Source organism: Strongylocentrotus purpuratus, unplaced genomic scaffold (assembly GCF_000002235.5).
Source record: "Strongylocentrotus purpuratus isolate Spur 01 unplaced genomic scaffold, Spur_5.0 spur5_scaffold_1, whole genome shotgun sequence".
NCBI classification, from domain to species: Eukaryota; Metazoa; Echinodermata; class Echinoidea; order Camarodonta; family Strongylocentrotidae; genus Strongylocentrotus; species Strongylocentrotus purpuratus.
In genome coordinates this window covers 52,646,135-52,670,393 of record NW_022145594.1, presented here as the reverse complement: position 1 = coordinate 52,670,393, position 24,259 = coordinate 52,646,135, and the positions used below count along the sequence as shown (strand labels likewise).

Below are 24,259 nucleotides of genomic sequence, written 5' to 3'. Positions count from 1 at the left end.
GGGGGGGGGGCCCGGGCCCCCCCGGCCCCCCCCCCCCCCCCCCCCCCCTGGATCCGCCACTGCCACTGTTTGCCATGCAGGGAGAAGGGAGTCTGGTGGATCAATAAAGAACAAAACCCCCCTCCCCCGTCGTGATCCCAGTCACAACTGTTGTATTGGGGACTTTTAGATTTGCAAGAAGATTGTGGATTGCTACGGCACTGCCTTGAATGGACGTCACACGTGTCAGTCTACGCAAATCTAAAAGTCCCTACTAAAAAATGTGCAATGTTTCGCACGCCACGTCGCGACGCGTCGTCTGCTTGACTAAGTTCGTTTTCACTACATATTTCATGTTCTTTAGACCAATTGGAATAATAATACCAAAAACAATTTGAAAGAGACAGCTCATTCCTTATGTTTTGATAATTTCTTAAGACTTTTTTTTTTTTTAAACTTATGTATTTTATTTTTGTTGTTGTTTTATTTCATTTCTAACTATGATTCAACTGCAAAGGAAACACCTAAACTAAAAACAAGACCAAGTAAGCAATGATTTAGCTCTTTAATTTGATAAAAAAATTTGATAAAAAAAATGACATTTCCATATGTTTTGTACACAAATCACGAACATGAGCGATTTTCGGGCTGACATGCAAAGACAGTAGGTCACGTGACTTTGTAACAGTAGGCCAAATTTTCGAAATATTTGTTTCAAAAGATGCTTAAGATTTGGAAGAAATAGTCAACAAACAGCGGTGGGGGGGGGGGGGGGGGGTCATCCTAACACGTCCCCGAAGGAGGGGCATAATGCTCCGGGCTGACTAGGGTTAATTAATTTATTCTACTTAGAACACGACATTTTATGACAAACTTGGTCGCTGATTAACTACAGAGCTTGTTTTACAAAACTGTGTTCATTCATAGCCGGGATTATGATAGTCGGTGGCATTGTTGGTAACACTTATTAATTGTTGGATTTAACTTATCGATTCCATTGTTTAAGCCAATATGTATGGAGACATAGGCGCCGGAATTGTGGGAAGGGGGGGGGGGGGTAAATGCATTTCCACCGTCCCTAAAAATCCCCCCCCCCCGCCGAAAAGAAAATCAGCAGTAAAGGATTAGTAAAAATGGTTTTTAACCAAAAACATGACAATTTTTTTATAATAAAACCTGAATTGAATTTTCTAAACATTCCGCAAGCCTCTATAATTATTAATCAATGGAGAATTTTATGATAGCGATACGCGCATATCGTGGAAATAATGTGAGAGGATGGGAAAGCGTGTTTTTTTTTCTTCTTCTTCAAGGGTTGAGAAGACATGAGCCCCCTGAACACTGGCTTACTGATGGGGGGGGGGGGGTTGAGGGCAGTTGCCCCCCCCCTCCGAATAATCTATCAATCGTGGTTTATTTCTCATTCGATGCCAGTGATTTACAAATGTTGCTGAAATTACATGATTTTTCGGAATTTTTTCTCAAGTATTTTGGTAAATTATACTTTTTTATGCGTTCAATTGAAAATTACGAATTCCCAAATTTATAGTCAGCAAAAAATATGCTTATTTATAAAGATACTGTAGATCAATTTGTAGAAAGTTTCGGTAACACCGCCACATTTTACGACTGCCTTTTTAACCGATCCTGGCATAGGTTTGATTTTCTCAAATGGGTCTTCTCTCAAAATGTAGACGATCATTTACGCATTAAAAAAAATACAAAGCGTGTTTTCATCTTCTCCTAAGGAGGCATTGTGTAGAAGCAGGGGCGGCGATTTCTTTTCATGACCGGGGGGGGGGGGGGGGGGGACGAAATGCGAGGAACGAGGGAGGAGTGACGTAATGGGCAAAAACGTTTTTTGGGGGGAGAAAAAAAATCCGCATCATCACCGCTCTTACATGTTACATACAGGCCCCGCGGAACGTTTTTCAAGGTGGGAGTGGGGGGGGGGGGGCTAAAGCGTTTGCGATCAGATAGAGCAAAGCAAGTGGGGCGTAAATTGGCGTGGGGTCCAGGGGCGGAGCCCCATGAAGCTCAGAGTTTTTAGGCAATTAATAAGGGTCAGATGAGCATATTTTGATACCTTATTTGTGACACTTGCATGCAGGTCACTAATCGGAGTGGGGTCCAGGGGGCGAAGCCCCCAGAAGCTCAGCGGTTTTAGGCATTAAATTACGTTCAGATGAGCATCCAGGGGCCGCCTTAGGGCCCTTGGTGGGGTCTAAGGGCGGAGCCTCCGGAAGCTCAGGGTTTTAGGCTTTTGAATATGGTCAGATGAGCATCCAGTGGCCCGCCGAGGGCCCTGGTGGGGTCCAGGGGGCGAAGCCCTCGGAAGCTCAGGTGTTTTAGGCATTTAATTGTGGTCAGCTGAGCAACCAGGGGCCCGCCTTAGGGCCCTTGGTGGGGTATAGGGGCAGCAACATTGGTAAATTAGTCACTGGTATCGAATTAGAACAAACCACGTTTGAGTTTTATCGGGAGGGGGGGGGGGGGACTGCCCCAAGCCCGAGTGAGTGAGCATAATTAATGAGAGGGGTGAAGGTGACGAAAGTGATTACCCCCTCATAGGTTTTGAAGTATTGTTGTATTACAGAATTATATTCCTTAGCAAAACTTTAGTATGAAAACAAACAATGTACTGTTTTCACACTTCACTTTTCTACAATATTTACTTGTACATTTTGAAGGATATTATGCGAGGGAGCAGAGCTCCCGAGCCAGAAGATTTTCGCATCTTTATTTGTCTAAACGCTGCACACTTGGGCCTTCCAAAGCCTAATAGTGTATTACAGTCTTTAGTCATTATTTGCTGTACATTATTTTTTTGCACTTTTTCAAATTTCCCCTACAAAAATCGAGGGAGGGGGGGGGGGGGGGGGGGACGTGTCCCCCGTCCCCCCCCGGGATCGCCGCCCCTGTGTAGAAGTATATGAATCAAGTTTGCGTTATGGGATACATGTTGTATTTGGTCCGTGATATTCTCAAAGGGATTTAGATGACCAAAATCGCGGGTTAATGAACATCTAGTCCACACTGCATATTACTTACGAATTAGGGGAAAAAAAGTGGAGGAGGAGGAGGCACGTGTATAGCGTGATAATTTTGTATGATGTATAATGCAGTTCTTTTACAGGCGTACCTCCACAAGAAAGAATATCCACATTTAAAGCTCACTACTGGGAAAGGGAAACGTCTTCTTGCAAGTTCTTTGTATCTTAACTTCTCACGTCTACAATCTTCTCAAAGTTTTCTCTTCGAGTTAAGACGATAATTTAAGAGCTTCATCTCTTCAGCTCTAAATTTGTTTCCTGCACATCACTTACAATCACAAGTACATCTCACGTGAATCATTTCTACATTTCAATTCGGAGCTCTTTCACCCCCAGCCCCCTCCCCCCTCCCCCTCCCCCCTCCCCCCACCCCTCCCACTCCGTGATCGGAGGGATAACATGCGTGTTGCCAAAATGTCCGGTAAAAGGGGGACTTTTCACGCACCAAGGTCCGGCTCGTAGTACACAAAAGCCCGTTTTACACACCGGACTTATAGGGGGTGTTTTCAAAAGGAGGGAACATACATATGCGTACCCTAAATAACACTGGGTTGGGGGGGGGGGGGCGGGCGGGCTTTCACCTCACCTGGGTAATATCTTCATACATATTAAACATAATTTCTCTGCTATTTACCCAAGGAACACTCCAAAATCTCGCTTGTGCTAGCTGAGTAACTTCTCGCCAGGTACCTTAAAAGGGTCATTTACCAGAGATGAAAAGGGGCATTTACCAGAGATGAAAAGGGGCACTTATGAGAATAAAAAGCGACACTTTTCATAGGTGAAAAGAGGCATTTGTGAGAAGAGGAAGGGACTATTTTTTTAATGGGGGCACTTATCATAAGGAAAAGGGGCACATGTGAAAATAAAATGTGCGCTTTTCCGAGTTAAAAAGGGGTAGTTATTATTATTTTTCTAAATTTTGTCCAGGTAGTCGAGTCTGTTAAACACCTTTTGTTCTTTAAAAAAAAAAAAAAAAAAATTAACGAGACAAAAACAAAAACAAATCGAACTGAAGCATGCATTGGACATATAGACGGATAGACAGTGACTAATTTCCCTTACAATTTAATTTGACTCTTACGTGAATGGGGAAAAAACAGTTGATACAAATTGGAAACCAGTAGAAATGCTGGTAAATCAACTGGTATTACCATCTACTGGTTTTCAGCTGGTAACGCAAATGGTAAATCAACTGGTAATATCAACCGGTCTCAGATGTCAACTGGTATTTCTACTGGTTTCCAAATGGTATTAACTGAAATTTCGACTTGGGGAAGCACATAAACAAGCGCGTAGCCAGGATTTTATTTTAGGAGGGGGGGGGGGGGGGGGGGGTAGTGAGCACGTGAAGCGTGCGAATCACATACAGAGCGTGCTCCCTAGGGGTGGGTGCAGGGAAGGGGGATTTCCCCCTCCCGCGAAGCGCGGAAGCTTTGACGTTTCATTAAATTATTAGAGAAAGAAGACGATTCGTTGTACCGTTCTCGACCCTTATTCCTTGTCTGAATTCAGCCCCCCCCCTCCCGCGCGTAGAGCGTCAGAATCTCAGAATGGTGTCCAGACATCGCTTAGAAGCAATAACGTCTAGATCGAGAGGCTTTTCAAGAAGCATTGACGCGATTATTAGATACATTATTAAAGAAAGAAGACGATACGTTGTGACGTTCTCGACCCTTAATCCTTGGTCTGAATTCATTCCCCCCCCTCCCCCTCCTGCGCGAAGCGCGGAAGCTCGGACATTTCATTAAATTTTAAGAGAAAGAAGGCGATTGGCATACCCTTCTCGAGTCTTAATCTTCCTACCGCGCGAAGCGCGGAAGCTTTGACGCTTCATTAGATTATTGGAGAAGATGACGATTCGTTGTACCTCTTCCTCTTCCTTTTTTCTCTTCTCTTTTGTTTTGTTTTTTGGTCGGCGTTTTTTTTTTCTTCGGGGCGACCGCCCCCACCGCCCCCCTGGCTACGCGCCTGCACATAAATGACCATTTGCGAACTACGAAATGGCCTATTGAAAATTGAAATACAATTATTCGTAATTTGTAACGAGGCACTTCACAAAGATTTGCATAAAAATTGATTAGGCCCTCAAGGCTCGAGCTGGCTTCACTGGCCGCGCCATGCGCATGCGCCAGGCCGTGGGCTACCGCCGATCCGATCTCAAGTCCAGTTACGTCATGGCGCGGAAAATTCCATGACGGCTGCTCTGAGCGTCGATCTTGATCTAGTCTTTGTATTCATGCCGTTTTGATACTTATAGATTGCAGCTGCATGTCACGTGTTAGATTATACAAGGCTTTATGCTTAATAAACTCTTGCTCATTTTGTTCAAAGCATTTAATTGGAATAATATGAAGATATTAAAATATTTGAAAAGATATGGCTGCGAGTTAGAGGTGTACTCCCATTTTTCCCAAATATCTGAGTTGTGATGATCTTTCATAATTCAATGCAAAGCCTAACAACTGCATTTTGATGATAAGTATGCATAATTGTCAATTCATATTTAAGTTTCAGATATATTAGTGGTTTTGTAGGAAATTTAATGTGTTCATAAATTCTTGATTTCCTCATAAAAGTGCTGTAATAACAAAAATAACGACTGCAAATCTAAACTATATATCACCTGACCTAATGAATATTCATGAACCTTCACAAATTTAGTACGCGTGCAAATATAGTAGGAGGAAATTTTGTGTGCACTTCAATTCATTGATGATCACGATGGCTGCCCGTGTAGAGAAAAGCGGAGAGGTAACATGTTATTCGATTTATTTCACTTCTGCTTAATTGATTGATTTGAAAATGAGACATGTGAATACTGTGATATATTGCGGTTGCGCTTAAATAACTGCCATTAAATATTCTCATGTTCTTCTAAGCAAATTTTGATGATGCCGGGTGTCATTGTGAATGTAATTTGCGTGAGTGTGTGCAAATGGTTTCGCGTGGCCTTGCGTGGTACATGGTGCAGTGATGTGCGTGCATAGTGCAATGTGGTGGTAAAGAGGAGGATGGCCGATGGTGGTGGGCATGGATGGATGTGAGAAATGGTGAAAATCAAATTGCAGATGATAGTTATGTGTAATATTGTCCAATATGATCGCAATTAATCCGTTGCCCCAACCTTGCTTCACTCACTATGGAGCAGACTGCATGACTGCAAGTTTAAACTTAAGATTTGAAGGCAGAAGTCAGCTTTTTTTTGGGGGGGGGGGGGGGGGGAGGGCGGGGCGCTTTGCTCCACCATTTGCTAAGTCTGATGATTAATCCCCCCCCCCCCCCTTGAAGTTGTGATAAAGAAGTCTCCACCTCTTTTGCCCATGTTCAACATATTTCACTCTGACTCTCGTAGTGGTACATGTATTTTATAAATGCTTTGTCTTTGAAGTACAAAACAAAAGTTAGTAGATGATCTAGGTCTATCTAACTCTAGATAGATCTACATGTATACAGGTAGGCCTAGACCTACTTGTTATTTTAAGACCCTATCCAATGAAAAATCAACTTTATAAAAGTGGAAAACTGAATGAATGTAGAATACAAATATAAAGGAATAACAAGTATTTTCCCTTTCAGTATTGCCCAAAAGCAAATCAAAACCTCATTTTCAGCACCCCTCCAAACTACAAGTCAATAGGGGTCAAATTTTTCGCAGTTACAGTGACGACATAACATGTGCACTCGATCGGCTCGCCAATATAGCTGAGGCAATGAGCCGTGCTTAATTAATGCAAAGTCATTGTGAATATGCATACTCCACATAAGAAGATGTCAACAATTCGATAGCTAGCTTTTAGGTCAACAACTACCGATTTTCAAAGCTTTGGATTTTGAGTTTTCAGAGAGCGGTTATTCCTCTGACAGTCAATACTCACTGAAAGTAGCATATAATTGGTTTTATTGTAATCTATGGCTCGTAAACTTTCCTTTTTAAATTCATCTACTTCATATTTCACTTCGGATAGGGTCCTCAAATAACAGACAGAGAATGATATTTTTTCTAATGTGATAGTGATACTAGCTAGAGTAAAATGCTGTATCATGTCCATCCTTGAAATGAACAGTATATACTCGTACCATAGTTGTTATAAAAACAGGAAATGTGAGCTTATTATATTAGTGCCCTGTGAGCACTGCACCTAAGTACATGTAGTCTCCAGACCAGATAATTAACACTACATGGAAGGTTTGGAGTTTCATTTTCCATGAATCGGGCACATGTTGTACTTGTAGTAAACCGTCTTGTACTAAGGTTATGTAGAGATCAACATGGAGTTCTACACTGACATCCATTGGCAGTGAACATAAAACCCATTGGAACTGGATGAAACCGGATGAAACTGGGTGAAACCGGATGAAACTGGGTGATAGAACATCCAGTAGTCAATGGGTTAAGGATAAAGAAATATTCAATTTAAAAATCGCTCCAAAAAAAATATAGAGATCAGTCAAATGAATGTCTCTAATATATTCTTTACAATTACATTAATTACATTTCAATCAAATTCAATAAAGCAAAACAATTTTGAGAATTTTTTATTGCACAAAAAATTGAATGAATAGGAAATGGAACAGAGCAAAACTAAAGCTCTTGAGATAAAGTTCATGTTTATTGCTGCTGAAATAATGGTACTATTCACTATTATAAAATGGCTCTAGTATTTTAAGCATCGTGATTGGTCAATACGCGTCACATGACATTGACAAATTTTTGATGCAAGCACGATTTTGCAGACATGAGTGCAGAAAAAGCGCAGCAAAAAGTTATATTGCACGGCGCGTACGCGTGACCATGGAGATCCAGTGCGCGCGCGTACGCGTAGTACTAGTACGCTCCCTCGAGTGCATTGTGTAGGCTATAGGCTACGCATAGCTAATATTGTACGCTCCACCATGATCCCCAGCCCAGCGTACGCGTAGCTTAGCTCTAGCTAGAGCGGGGTATTACATGTATTAGAAAGCAAATTTTTGTTTTACTTTTGCCTTGGATTTAGACCCGTTTTGACTTTTGGATTTTATAATGAAGCCAGGAATTTCAGCTGTCTGATGTAGACTCGTCTCTAGACCCCCTATGGATTTTATTTTTAATCAAACAATGAATCCCGTGGACTTTTTGGTAAGCCTGCAAGGTCTTAACTTAGACCCTCATTTTATTTCTAGAACCAACATAACTCTAGATCTAGATCGAACTCTCGTATACTTAAGATCTAAACTTTTGTTTGTTGCTGTTTGTGTTGCTATTTTATAAAACAAATAACGCACTTGACCCTGTTGTGCGAAACGTAAATGCAGTGTTCGCTCGGTTTCTTCAGATGGTTCGCACTGTCAACTCGCCGCAAGCGGCTCGTTGCACAGAGCGGCACCAATCTAAAGAAACCTCGCGCGTACTGCATTCACCGCTATTGCACTCTGGGACGTGCGTTATTTGTATACTATTGAACCACTGTAATTTCCTACACATTTGATTTTAGGTTCTTGTTGTTGTTTTTTTTTTGGGGGGGGGGAGGGTGTTAAAATGTTAATGAACTGACATGTGTTTTACCTTTATATTGATATTGTGTGTTCTTTGTTAAGAATCCCTCGATAGAGAGAGAGATAGATAGAGATGGATGGAGAAAAGGGGGAGCAGGGAGAGAAGGGCCGAGGGTGGGGGGGGGGGGGCTTAGAGAGAGAGAGAGAGATTAGCACTTACTGTAATGTAATGTAAGACCTCATGCAATACTCTTCCTTTGAAAAACTGCAGAAGGAGTGGTTGTACTTACCCTATTTTGAAAATCACTTGGAATTCCATCAATTAATTTATATACAGTAATCCCCCAAACTGGACCCCCATTTTTGTTCGTTTATTTGACCAAAATTATTTAAGGGACATTCCAAGTGGTTACTGTAGTGTAACAATTGAAATGAAGCGTTCAATAGCTTCCTGACCAAGGCATAGAGCCACCTACATGTATGTACAGTGCTACATTGGTTTCATGAGAAGCACTCCCTTTGCTTCGACTACACACATAATGCTGGTACATGTAGTAAGCACTATGAGCTTCAGTGTGTGTGTGTATATATAGTGGAATCTACATGTAGAAGATTGCAATGCTGTGTGTCTTGACATTAGCATAGCTTGACATTTAGGTTTGTTTTCTACATGCAGGCCTGGCCTGGTAGGCTTTTGTTATAATCCATTCCATCTCCCTAGTAGTATAAATAATATATACAATCATCGTACTGACATCTAGGTTTGATCTCTACATGCAGGCCAGGCCTGGTAGGCTTTCGGTATAAAACATCGACAAGTACCAGACACTCAACAACACAAAAATGCATGGAGAAACGATTTACATCTTTCAATTATCAAATTATCCATAAATCATGAAGGAAAATTGTGGATTGTTGTCCAAAAAGCAAGGAAACACAAAGTTAATGTTGTGTTGACCCCTGTCTAAATTTTTGCAATCTCTTGTCACTTCGGAAACAAAAAGGGTGCAAATACTGCAATTAATACTAATTTTGGTTGCTCATGGAGTTATTTGTTATATGATGTTGTTTTCAGTTTTGACATGTACATTACAGCATGTCTACTCTCCCACACAGTAGTAACTTCTACATCCTTGTGTACCAGGTTCTACATTCACTGCTGCAAATTTAAGAAAGAGAAACCAAATTTCCATGGTCTTATATCTTTGATAAAAATTAAGTTTAAATCTGATTTTGCAGCCAAATATGGCAAGTTAGGCCTCCATTTTAAAAAGTTTATAATTGAGTTGTAGTGGAATATATGATGTTGTTGTCATTTCACATTCCTGTACATGATTGTAATTAGCCAGTTGGCTTTTATGTTATTTTTGAGTACCCAATAAAAAATTTTAAAAAAAAAAAGATGGGTAAAAAAGAAGAGTAAAAAAACAAAAAAAACAAAACACCTACATCCTGGTTTTGTAATAAAGAGGAGTTTTTGTGTGGTTATGTTGACTCAGTATTGCGCATTCAAGTGTAGAGGAAATCACTTCTCAGTGCTTTATATAGATAGCAATGTAATGTTTCCTTCCTAATGGTGTTAATGCATTAATGGAAAAATACTGTGGGAAGAAAACTGTCTACTGTTATTCATAAACCAGAATTATTTAATAAAGGTACATGACAACATTGACTTTTTAACACTAAATACTAGGAGATACCAGTACATTGGATTTCTGTGTCTCTTTTTTCAGAGAGAGAGATTGTATACAGCTACATTGACTTTAGCAGAACTTTAAGGAATAAGTGTAGTTTGAATTAAATTGTAGAATTTCTGTCATATAATCTCCTCTATAGTAATGGTAACCATTTAAAACAAAGTTAAAGTTTACCAGTTTCTGGCTATCTTAGTACAATTTGACAAGTCCTGGTTTTTTCTTCAAACCAAACTCCATTGATCCATTATTAACCCTCTGCAGTTCCTTAATCTTGGTTTTATTATAGGCACAGGTGAAGTAGGTACCTCATATTTGAACTATGATTACAATGGGGTTATTTATCAGTCAGTATCAGATAACAAATTGACAAATACTAAACTTTAATGAGATGAAAGGGTTTTAGTTTAAAGTTTACCAATTAGAAGCTCTATCAATAACCTACATGTGTGATAACTTACATGTACTATCCAGATAGATTTAAAGGTAAAGACCAGTTATGGTCATGCAATTGCATTGTGAAAGAAACGTTGCGGAATCGATCAGAAAAGGTTGATCATCTAGCATCTAGCATCTGCAAGGTTCTGGAATCATCAAAATGATAAGAAATTTGGCCCATTCTTTGTAAAGTTACAAGCACTATACACAGAAAGTCGTATATGGGACTACCCTATATCTCTCACAGTCAAATAGATATAATAATTTACCAAATTATTAGTAGGCGGTTTCCCAGCAAATTTGTTATCATGTATTAGTCAAAACATATTCTTTCACATGATTGATAATGAGAGCTTCCATTTCATTTTTTTTTTTTAAATTGGGGCGTTTCCAATACTGGTCTTTACCTTAAAATGGAAAGGATGTGATCTGCAAGAAGATTTTCTTGTGAGCTGTGCAAGAAAATACTGAATGTTTGTATTCTACTTGATTCTTAAACCATGCGATGGGTCTCGGTGATAAGATGCATTTTCATTTTAGACACCAGCATTGAAACTATTTGTATCCAATCTGACTTGTACAGGCCAACGCCAGATAATTGAGAAAGGAATTAGATGTGAATAGGTTCTTTATTGAATGTGTTCTTAAATGTTAAGCCATAGTGAACAAAGAAACCTAATTAATTGCGCTGTTAATCCTTAGTCAATAGGGCTCTTGGATGCTTATTCCTTGATTAAGCTTGTAATCCTGAGTGTCTGCTGGAAATTAATAGGTTTCATTGAATGTCCTTATTCTGTACAAGTCCTGTATTCAGTCAGTTAATCTCTAATCTTTGTCATTGCATGGAATCTGTCTCCCCATGGCCTATGTGGAAGGCTTTGTACTCTCTCTCTCTCAGACAAGGCATTTGATATGAACTACAGAGCTCTTGTCATCCCCTTAGAGTTGGAATTTAAAGGTTCTAAGGTGAATTTTTTCAAAGGGTGTCTGCAACTCTGCATGCATGATTGCATCTCAACTTATCCTTTTGAAATGTCATAACATAATGGAGAGAATTTCAATGAAGGCTTTTTGCTTAGATATGCAGTTTGGTTCAACCTATTCAAACTGCTATTTTGGTTTGACATTAAATATTTGATGATTCCTCACTTTTCTGACATCCCTTTGTATTCCAAGCCCTTAGCTCACCAAATCTTTACATTTGGTGTTTTGTTCAGAGTATTATTGTATGGGTCTATGGGATGTTAGATGTAGGGCCTAGTGATGAGTCTAAATTACGTAGTACCCGCCTTCACCTTTTGCATAATTGCAGACTGCTTTTAACTGAAACGTTTTGGCTGGGGGAGGGGGTAGTCGAATTTTGTTCTCTCCTTCTAGCATGGTGAAGTACAATAGTGGCTGTCTGTTCATATTTAACTGCTTGAGGCACTGATCGATAACAGGATAGATGGTAGCATGTGATATGACCTGAAGAAAAAGCCTGTTCACACCGACTCACAAGAATCATTCCTGTGTGTTTCCAATGCTGCTCTAGCTGCCAATCCTTTCCTCTGCCATACAATGCACATATCTGTCATTTTGTAGTCATTTTATGTTGGTTTCATTAATTTTACTCTTACATGATGAACCCTATGAGCACTCCATCACAAGTTGTGATCATCTACATATATCACTCTGACTGCTCTTTTTCTTCCCCAAGTCACTTTTTTTTCCTTTTGATTCACTCCATTTGAAACATATTTGAAACAATAGACTAGATTATTTGAATTATGGGAGTCTGGTGATGGAGAGTTAGCACTAGGCTAAATATAAATATTTCAAATAACAATTACACCTGTTTCATGTATACATGTACATGTAGTTCTGTTGGAATAAAACAGGGACAAAAATAATAATAAAAGAATTAAGAGAATAGAAAAATTGTGTTATCTGTAACCTGAGTATGGGATGGTGTTGATTCATCAAAATGAGAATGTAGGTTATGTAGCTCATGATTTTGTGCACCCCCCCCCCCCCCGAAGTAATTTAGAGTGGAATAGTTAGAGCAAAGACGGAGCAAAGTGTGAACCGGTATCCATGACCTGTCTATGACTCCAATGACTCAAAATCTCCCTTCTCCGGTGCTAACAACTGCCTCTAACAACCGGCCAATCATGGTCTTTCCCTCTTCCCTTGCTAATTACTGCCTCCTGTAACCAACCAATCACAGGCCATGATCAATAGGAAGTTTAATTAAAGCTTTCAATGAGTAAGCAAGCCCCTACCCTTGTGGAGGAAAGGTACTGAGCTGTGCCTTACTTTCTATTGAGGGGTGCAGCGTGTAGGGAGGTGCTTCAGTCAGGGAGGTTGCTCAAGATAACTATTCAAGCTCAAATATGAGCTCCAAGGAAAAAGTAAGTAAATTTAATTAGCTCACAGGAGCGTAAGATAAATTGTATATTAAAAACTAGCCAAACTAGACTTGATTTTAGGATGGGCAATGTTATTTTTTTTGTACAGTTGTGGCAGAACATTGTGTTCTTACGCATCTATTTTCTTTTCTTGATTTTCTGTATTAAATTCAGGTTGGTTTAAAATATGACATTTATGACAAAATACATGTACATGTATGTGTTTTGTAATATAAATCTCTTGCGCCCTTCACTTGCTTTTTAGAGAAATTGTCTCCAGTTTTTTATTCAATTTACAAAATCATTCTCGACATAAATGCATTGTGAGATTTGTATTAAACATCACTTTTCCATTCTAAGCATTCATGTAGAAAACCAAAACTGTTCCATAACTTTTATAATCAAAATGATTAGCCATCATAAACTTTTATTTGCCATTTGCTGGATTAATGATTAACTCTTTTACTAGTGCTAGTATCCCTGAGCTTATCAAACATAGACTTTATCAAGAAAAGATATCTTCTACAAACAAATATGGACCTGGTAATTGCTAAGATTTGTGTGTGTGATGACTACCTGCTACAGACAGTGGAAGCATATTATACAAGTTACACTGTAAACGCTGTTATTTTCGCCATAAGCGACCCCAAAACATATTTGCGGGTTCTTAAATTGGTGTTGCACTCAATTCAGCCCGTTAATACTTTAGCTGGCAGAAAAGGTCATGCTTATATTTTCACGAGTTCTAAAATCTGCGCTTGCCGATTTAGTGCGAAATCCACAGAAATGAATGTACTGCAAAGGTTTCTACTTTTACAGTATTTTATACAGTAGGCTTACGGTTGCACCATGTGAGGGAGGGGGCAGGATTGTTGAGTCACTGTCATAAATCTTTCTTTCCTGAGAGTGTGTGTAGTCCGGAAAGAAAGATTACCGACAGTCCTTTTCAGGACTCCCCAATACTCCCCCCTCCCCCACCGTATAAAGCCTATACTGTATATCTACATCACCATGCAAGCCAATACTTATATACAGTATTGCTCGAAATAAAGTAGACAGATTACCGCCGGGTCTCGCGGGAATCAATCCAAGATTGAGTCCCGCGGTACTCCCGCGGTAACTCTTCCCTGTGCGGTACACAAATGGCGGTAATTACCACGAAAATGTACCACGAGATTTTCAAGAAAATCTCGTAATGAACCATCACGTACGTCACTCCCTTTGTCATGTATCAAACGGAAAGGATTCGCACGTCGCTTTGCCATAATTGTTTAATCACTTAAACGATGAATGACGCCGGGAGAAATGCTTATATTCCTTATATTTCTGTCGACGGACAAGGTTGTGATCGCGCCGCGCGAAAACGTGGGCTTATAAAAAATAGCTGACCAGTTGATGCTCGCCGGCGGGCGGCGTCTCCAATCGCCTCGATCAGCTCAGTTACTAATGTTGGAGTTGGAGAAGCATAACTGTCCGTAGGTCATAACATGATCGCACTCCTAAATGCTCTATCTTTCATGGTCTCAAACGGCCTTTGTCATTTCTTGATAGCACTGTCCATGAGTTTGCATTGCAAATCATGTTTCTTTATTTTAAAAAAAATATTGATTTGTAAAGATTGCCGATAAGCCAATTCAATTTCTTTTGCATGCCAAAGCACAACGACCTCTCCTAAAATTAGGCTCACTACCCCCCAAAAAGAAAGAACAAAAATTAGTGCTCATCCCCCTCCCCCCTCCCCCGAAATATCGATCGGCGCGATTGTCATATTTCAACCTCCACTATTGGAAAATCCTGGATCCACCCCTGATTACATCACCAAAGTCAAATCAAGGAACATAAATGAGGCCCTACAAAAATTTGCCACAGACCGCAAACGGCATTTTCACAAACCTGGATTTTTTTAAATACAAAAGCAACACGATCTCGATCAGCCAATGTACCTCATGGCCCAAATACAGGTACATGTAGTTGAAGTTTGATATGTACTGCGCGCGCTCAGGAATTCCCCGAATTATAATCTTGGCCATGAGTTATTTTGGAAAACCTCTCTCGATGACAATGTATCTCCATTTTATGACATTCAGTTTGCATGCAAGCAAAATACATTTACTTTTGAGTTGGGAAACTCTTTTATTCGACATAAAACCAGGGAGGTTAGTTCTTTTGTTGCCAAATTTATTGCAAAAGAGTTATTAATAAGATTATTTCATAGTTATATCACATCTAATATATGGGGTTATGAAATTATAATATGGATAAATGTGGCTGTTATTTCAGTGAAAATGACGAGCATGATGTGAGATTTTCAGAAAAGGTGAAAAGGACGGAAGAGAGAGAGGAGGAGATAAATGTATTACTAAGATAAAGGCGAGGGAGGGGAGACGAGGTGGAGAGAGATGGGGAGGGAGAGAGAAAGAAAGAGGGGTAGGGGTAGAGAGAGAGACAGCCATGGGATGTTTACATTCAAACCAGGCGGGTGTTTGGGTTGGGTTTCTTTAAACCTCTCTAATAAAAATAATAAAAGAATACAAAATGTTGGTTTCCTCAATAGTGCCGTTAGTCAGGCGCCATGTTCGGTAGAGTTCAGCACTTTTTTACCCGAACTTTGGTTCGGTTCGGGATTGACTAATATAAATAGCAAGACCAAGAATTCGGGATTAAGTAATATATTAGCAAAACTAAGAAAAGATCGCAGATATAATTCACCCTAAACTTGATTTACCTTGCTCGCGTGGCCCATGTCACATTCCACCAGTCTTCAACCAGCAAGTCCCCAGAGAAACAAATTTATCTCTTATCTTCTTGACATAATTAAATCATTTAACAACTTGACTCATATCTCAATCTCTTCTGTGTGACTTGATGACAGAGAAAGTGTATGTTACGCAATGTACGGTCTCTACGTACCCAGGCAGGGAGAAAGTTTTGGTTCCCACGATATGACATGACTTCTTGGAGCCTTGCCAACATAACAGCGTGCGTGATTATGCGCTCATGAATATTGATGAGTACGGACATGCTGAAAAAACTGCTATGTAGAGAGCTGAAATCATATTTTTTTTTAAATCGATTTCCAAGTGACGTCAAGGGTAAATCATGAGAACGAATGTGTGTAAATATTCAAACATACTAAAAATAAGATAGTTGCGGTGTGAGAAACAAGAGAAAGAAGTAGAAGCATAAAAATAACAACGTCAATGTCTCCTCTTCCCCCATCTACTTCCTCTCTCTATTATCCTTTACTCTTAACGAGTCTCCTCTTCTCCCCATCTATTTCCTCTAGTATCTTTTATTCTTAACGAGTCTCCTCTTCTCCCCATCTATTCCCTCTCTCTAGTTATTCTTCCCCGGGTCTCCTCTTCTCCCCATCTATTTCCCCTCTCTATAGTATCATTTATTCCTACCCAGTCTCTTCTCATCCCGATCTATTTCCTTCTCTCTAGTATCCTTTATTCCTACCCAGTCTCTTCTTCTCTCCATGTATTTCCTCTCTCTTTAGTCTCCTTTATTCTTACCCAGTCTCTTCTTCTCTCCATCTATTTCCTTCTATTTAGTATCCTTTATTCCTATCCAGTCTCTTCTTCTCTCCATCTTTTTACTCTCTCTCTATAGTGTCCTTTATTCATACCCATTCTCCTCTTATAATTGTGATTAAGTTATGATAAAACATTGACAATTCTCGGTTTCGTTTTTTCTTCTTCCTGGGAGGCACTGTATAGGCCGATTGCGTATCTTAAATGAGGTGTCATGTCAATCAACACCAAAGTTCTAAAACACCGCGAAGTGTTACGCACCTTTGTTCTGAGAGCGCCGACTCGGGACATGGCGGGGAATGTAATAAATATGTCATTATTTTGCAAGCCGTTGTTGTGACTGGATAACGATACAGAGTAATGCCACGTGGCATGAGAACATCATTGTTCAATTATTAGAGCGTACGGACCATTTAGATTGGAAATTAACAAAAATTTAGGAAGCATTGGCGGATTCAGGATTTTCCAATAGAGGGGGTGGGGGGGGGGGGGGCAACGGGGCCCCTTCCTCCCTGGCAAAAAACACTGACGGCCCCCACCCCTGCCCAAAAAGTTTTAATATAAGATGGTAACCACAAAGTTACTTTTTTTCTCAAGAAGGGGGAGGGAGGGGCTGTTGAGTAAAAACATGATTATATTTGTAGTGCTCACACTACCCCCCCCCCTCGAGCAACAAGAAAAAAAATGTTTAAATTTCCGCCCCCCCCCCCCCCCACCTCAATTGGAAAACCTGGATCCGCCACTGCTTGCTTTACTATTTTCACCATCTCTCATATATCCTCTCTCATTCTACCTTAACGTATCATTTAATCAGTCCTCTGATCTTTCAACAGCCTCCATCTCTCTCTTGCATCCTCTTTCTTCCTCTAATTTTGATCATCTATTTCACCCGCTTTTTCATGCAAAATGTTTCCTTCATTCTTTCCCAATCTTTCTTCTACTCTTTTCACCACCTCTCATATCCGAAATAATCCATAATGGCAAACGATGTTAGTAGGATTTACATCGTAACACAAAGGATAAATTAACGATGTACATGAAGTTTTCTCTCAATTTCCCAATCGATATTTTCTCGGCGTCATGATAAACATATATACGACATGTCCAAACACATTGCATCCTGTCCTATATGCAATCAGTATTAAATCCGTTAATGCCATTAAATTCCATCAAGGGGACCTTTAGAATTGGTTCATAAAAGGTGTATTGTTTCTCTAATCTCCCGGCCAGCGCCCTCGTCATCGGGCTCTTTGAAATAAGGGGACCTTTAGAATTTGTTCATAAAAGATTTCTTGAAGTCCGGTTTCTTTCAGGCTCAGCTCACATTGATGTGTAAGGGGTTCTCTCTCTCTTCAGATGAACTGAACTGAACTATATTGTTCCCATTCCAATACAATTTACATATACTTACGAACCAAGTCATAATTGTCTGGCGGCCGCCAGATAATTCTATCTTTCCTTATCATGATTATGTTATTTTCCTTCTATCTTCTTCACTTTCTACCTTTCCTTATGGTATTCTTTGTTTTTATCCTTCCACCTTCTTCTCTTTCTATTTTCTGTATGTTACTCTTTGCTTTTATACTTCTATCATTTCCTCTTTCTATTTTCATTTGGAAATTCTTTGTTTTCCTTTCAGGCTATCTTCTTTTCTTTCCTGTTATTATTCTTTGTTTCTATCTTTCTATCTTCTCTTTCTATCTCTCATGTTATTCTTTGTTTTATGTCTCTTTCTATCCGCATCATAACGTGAGGAAATATAGCTAGATTATTTGGCGGCCGCCAGATAATTCTATCTTTCCATATGTTATGTTGCTTTATTTCTATCGTCTTCTCTTTCTAATGGCTGAGTGCAAATGAGGTATTGCCTGGGTTATCGGGCTACACATGAAGAGAAAATATTAACTAAATTATCCATTTTCAACGTTTAGGCAAGATTCAAAGCACTAGCTGACATTAGAAGGCGGACGTGGTTTATTTAAAAACGCTCAAGAAAAGCCTGAAATACAGGCGCGGATCCAGGGGAAGGAGCGTGCTTGGCCCCCTCCCCCTCCCCGCCAAAATAAAAGAGAAAGAGAGAATGAGAATAAGGGAAATAAAGAAGAGAGGAAGAAGAAAAGAAAGGGGGAAGGAGATCCTCTATCGTAACTGTTTTTTGTATACAACTCGTGAAATATATTGACCTGTTTCGTTTTGTTTGTTTTAAAATTAATCAAGTTTATTTGTAAACACTAGCATTGGCGGATCCAGCGGGAGGGGGAGGGGGGGGGGGGGGGGGTTAATATGATGTACATTTCGTTCCCATAATAACGGGAGACGGTTAATCCCATGAATACAAGAAAGAGGGCGGAGGGGAGCCAATAACAAATACCAAATAAATAGCAACAAACAAACAAACAATAAATGAATCAGAAAATAAAACGAAATTGGTGAGATGGCCTCGGACCTCCAATTATCACCTTATTAATCAATCAATAATGGTAACCCCTTCTATCTTTCACTCTATATCACCGATTGCGCTCTTATCCCTCCTTTTCTAATATTCCTCTCTTCCTTTCTTCATTTCCTTTTTTTTTATTTGTCCTTTATACTTTTCTATTATCTTTTGTTGTCTTCTACTATTTCTCCCCGTCTATGTCTCTCTCTACAGTTATTTAGGATGTCTTAAGTCTTATGGGGAGGGGGGCGTCTCGGCCTCCTGAATTCATTTTAATGTTCGTTTCTTTTTAGGTACCTTTTTCCAGTTTCGGAATTATGGACCCTATTTCATTTTCGGATTATGAACCCTATTGCATTTTTCGGAAATACGAACCTTCGGACAACCACCCCCCCCCCAGGAACGATAACCCCCGTAGGCTTTAACATCCGAGGACAAATACCCCCCCCCCCCCGGAACGAATATCCACGGAGGAGAATTAGCTCCCCTAGGACAAATATGCCCCAAGGACAAATATACGCCCCCCCCCCCCCCCGTTCATTGAAGGGGAAGTCCAACCTGATGATAATTTGCATTTTTTCGGGGGGGGGGGTGAAAATCAAAGGGGGTAATTTTCCGAGGGGGAGGGGATAATTGCCTTGGCCGGGGGTGTTCGTCCCATAACCCTTTTATTTATATCAAGTCTCCTCTTCCTCCAATGTAGATTTCCTCTCCCACGAATCCTTTATTCTTATCCAGTTTCTGATTCTTCCCATCTATTTCCTTGTATACTTTATTCCTTTACAGTCGCCTCTTCGTTCCATATATTTCCTATCTCTGATATCATTTAATCTTTAATATCTACATGTATTTCCCTTCCCTTTTATCCTTTATTCTTTGATTCGTCATCTGAAGAGATCACCCTTCATGGATGTTTACAAGTCCCGTCAAACATTGATTGATTAAACAAGTAAATGACATAAGGTCACTGTCCTCCACACCTCTACCTAACCCCGTCTTTCTACTTCCCTCTCTGCCCTCTCCCTCTCTCTCCATGAACCTTGGTTCATGCTCTCTCTCTCTCTCTCTCTCCTGCACGTGATTACATTTCCCAGACATGTTTTGACAGTTCTTATCTAAGAAATATGACACGCCCCAGCCAGCTGAAACTGAAAGGGCTTGCATAGTCTGCCAATTCAGACGCCATACCATAAATGACAACTGAAAACGAGCAAATAATTATTTGCTTTAAAAAAATAAAGTTGCAAATTATTATTTAGCCAATGAGAAGAGCTAACTTTTCATCTGAAAATCACCATTTAGAGATAGAACGAGATTGTACGAATCGTTGTTGTAGTGGTTTTAAAAATGGAATTATTGTGTCCGAAACTAGACTTAGCTTTTATACCATTGGTGGTTCCAACAGCGTGTGTAAGGGAATTAATCTTTCGGATAACCATGGATGTCCCTGGGATAACTTTCATCTGATTTTCGGATTTATAGTTAAACATGGATATTCTAAAAGTGGGATCACGTCATAGAATCAGGTAAGTAAGCAATCATTGATCAATCTGTAGCTAAAGTTAAACAAATTGCAGCTGCGTGATTATGCTTAGTTGGGTCGTTTGTATTTTCAAACCAGAATGAGCAAAGCGATGTGGGCCTATGTAGTTATCAAACTTGCGTGCCTCGCGTATCGATGAATGAATTGACCTACATTCATCCCTTTGTTTCATTGTGTTTGGTTACTAGGTTACACGCTGGGGTAGTTTAAGTTTATCAGACCATTATAATGTTCAGTGTATTTGTGGCTGCTTTTACCTCTTGAAATAAAGGCTCTTCGTTATTCAAATATTCAACAATTGTTCTGAAATAATGATGGTATGGTGAAATCCTACCCAAACTCGTTTATTCTCATTATCGATGAACATTTTTTTCAGCTAATTACAAACAATGCCTAGTTGGCTAACAACCATCATGTGCAGTACGTGCGAACTTGTGGAATCAAGTCAGTCAATCGGCAATTTCCATTCATTACAGATCAAAAAGTTGAAATCCCCATACATCTCTCACTCACATTAACACACACATTTTTATTTATGTTTCGAGGATAGACTAAACATACAAGAATCTCGTGTTCTACGAGACTGGGGACTCCCGACTGTGGTACATTACCGCGGGACATTATGGTAGGTGGGAGTACCGCGGTAATCAGTTGGGTGGCGGTACTCAATAAATTACCGTGGTAATTTGCTCCCGCGCGGTACACGGCGGTACGGTGTCTACTTTATTTCGAGCAATACTGTAAGCAGCATCTAAGTTATATTTTAATTTTTAATACTATGATTTGTGTTACATGGACACCGCATTTGTCCATGGTTTATCTATCACCGAGGCATTACAAGTAGACATCCACACCTAGGCTTTAATATGCTTGAAGGATTTTATCCAATTAATATGCTAGGCTGTTTTACACTTTCAGCAGGGACTGTGTATCCCAAGTCCCTGCTTTCAGTGAATTAGTCATTGAGCTTTACAGATGCTTTGGATAATAAAATGTTGTCCATTCATTTCAGTACAAGCAGGACTGCATACCGGTAGATTATAGATTTCTATAGAGATTCTTCTCATTCATTCTGAGGCAAGATAGCTAGTGCAGTGTAAAAGTATGACCAATATTCTGAAGCCACATGGCTTGTGGGATACGCCCACTTACTAACCCAGGCCCTGTTTGCCCTCTATTCACTAGGTGCTCTATTAACTCACTTCCTATTGTTAAGTAGTCTGACTTCAAGTCAAAAGATGCTCATTCTACAAAACTTAATTGATTTTGCTTTTGTATTTTATCACTTTCTTTTTTCACAACCACATACATTAATACATTAATAGCGATAATGTGCCCTTAATTATTGATAATGATAATTATTTTATATACATTTCTATAGTGCTTGATAAAAAGTTTGTAAGCTTGGATTGCCTTGGAGTAAGGCTATTTGTTTTGCACTGAACAAATAGTATGGCATGCAGTGCAAGGTTCAACCCATTGTTATACATGTAACCCCTCTCTATGGTGAGCTTATCTGCCTTCTGATCAATAAGCTGTGTGGAAGAAGTTATGTGTGCTTACCATGCTCAGAGTGAACTTATGGATATATCAGTCTGTGTGGAATGGATAAGAATTGAAGGCTTATTGTCTCGTTATAGTTGGCCCCAGGGGCCGTGATGGGGAATAAATGAAACCAAAGTTGATTTTCAATATTTGTCATTATTCAATGGTTTTGCCCTATCAGCATAATCACAAATTTATGAATTAGTAAAAGAGTATTCATTTGGTTATTTTGGAGGAATAGCTTAGTTGCTTGAAAGGGGTGCACTACATATTTCATTCTGTAGCTAGACTGTCAATTCAGCATAAAATAGTATTTACAAATGAGGTTGTAAATATTTTATTTTTCCTGTATTGAATGTCTATTTTGATGCACACTGGCAATTGTCCTGGTCAGACTTCTTTTTTTTTTTGGGGGGGGGGGGGGTAGTGTGTGAGCTGATTTATCTAGCCAAATGAAAAATGGTTGAGGCACAGTTCAGTGTTATTGTATTTGCATGCATTGCTGTTGCTAGTATTAGAAATGATTTTTGATACCTGCAAGCTCACATGTAGGTGAAATCCTTGTGTAAATGTGACTCTGAATATCTAACGAGCTCAAATGATAATGGTTGGTGGTGGTATACTGGTAAAAAGTGGTACTGATGAATGATGATGGTGGTGATTGCTTCATATACTCACATATTCATTGGAATGAAAGTAACTTGTTTATTTCGCTTTCCCAGTCATCATGGGTCCTTCTGAGTTTTAAACAGCATTATACTCGAACAATTCCACCTCAAACAATTGAAGAAATGAGTTTGTTTTTTATATTGATGGCAAATAACTATTTTGAATTTGAATTTAACTTATTCACCACTTTGATAAAAACATACAAAGGCAAAGAATACAATGAAATATTTCTTGCAAACATAATGTAGATAAACCAAAAACTTAGTAATACACTAAAGGAAATTACGAAGTGGTTGGTTGATCAAAAAAGTTACAGAAACTTATGGGTAGATGATCCTAAAAATGTACACACAAAAAACAAAAAGGGACAACAAAAATACAATAATACAATGGTAATTACACACATTCAAAATTGCGGTCGTCAGATTCAAATTTTTTGCTTCAGGTGAAGTTTTAGATTATGCTTAAAATTGATTTCTTATTTTGTGTTGACAGGGCCGTGGCGAAAGCTACCGTGTTGCAGTTCAGACTGAGGTCCCTGATGATGGGCGCAATGCTGCTGGCAAACCCAAGAAGGGCAAGAGGAAAGACAAGAAGAGGGACTTGGAGGAGCTCAAGAAAGAAATGGAATTTGTAAGTAAAGATCTTATATACTTTCACTAAAGTGGGACTGCACTACCGTACTTGTAGCTAATTGCGCCCTCTACATAGAAAACAATGCCTAATCGGTGACCACTGGTCCCCCATGATCCTATTTTTCTTATGTTTATTGAGAGCTGATTTGATGAGATAACCACCTGTCAAGTGACCTTGCAGGGTGGTCTAATCCCCCTGTACATTAGTACAGATGGGCTTTAATAGTGAACAAATTTATGCTTCAGAAGGCTTAGTTCTGGTAAAGGTGGAAACAAATGATTTTGACTTCTCTCATTACTCCTACATGTATGTAGAAGAATATCATTTTTTAACATTAATTCTTGCTTAAGAAATGCCCTCGTTAATAATCCAATAACTAGAATATCATAGTAACATATTAAAGATAAACTCCAGTACTGGTAAAAAAAAAAAAATAATTCTCACAGAATCAAACGAAACTTACACTGAATGTTCAAGATTACAAATAAATGACATGTGCCAAACAATTTTGGAAGAAAATGTATACTGGCTGAGTAATGAGCATAGAAAGAGAAGGAAACCAAGGTAGTACCATCCCCGACACCATGTGTGTTGTCCCATATATAGCTTTCTATGTGAGTGTTTGTTACTTTACCAAGACTCGGTCAAATTTATTATGATTTTGATGACTCCAGAACCTTGCAGTGCACACCAATACTTACATGCTTCATGATCAACTGTTTCTGATCCTTTCACACCTTTTCTTTCACAATGCAATCGCATTACCAGTACTAAAGTTTAGCTTTAATGCTTGCTGTGGAAATGCCCTCTTAATCCAACCTATATTATACCCAAACCTGAGTTTTTTGATTTTCTGCATAGGCG

At 39.4% G+C, this 24,259-nt stretch overlaps 1 protein-coding gene across 4 annotated transcripts in view; it reads left to right on the top strand.

The window, feature by feature from the left end:
- Nucleotides 1-5,687: 5,687 nt before the first annotated feature.
- LOC404637 (sodium/potassium ATPase alpha subunit) overlaps nucleotides 5,688-24,259 on the top strand; it is a 37,483-nt gene continuing 18,911 nt past the window's right edge. For 2 of the 4 annotated variants that reach the window (XM_030976964.1, XM_030976979.1), the window contains exons 1-2: nucleotides 5,688-5,786; nucleotides 23,255-23,392. In XM_030976964.1, the coding sequence (XP_030832824.1) occupies nucleotides 5,748-5,786; nucleotides 23,255-23,392 (177 nt within the window). In that variant the 5' untranslated portion in view covers nucleotides 5,688-5,747. 4 annotated transcript variants of the gene reach the window in all.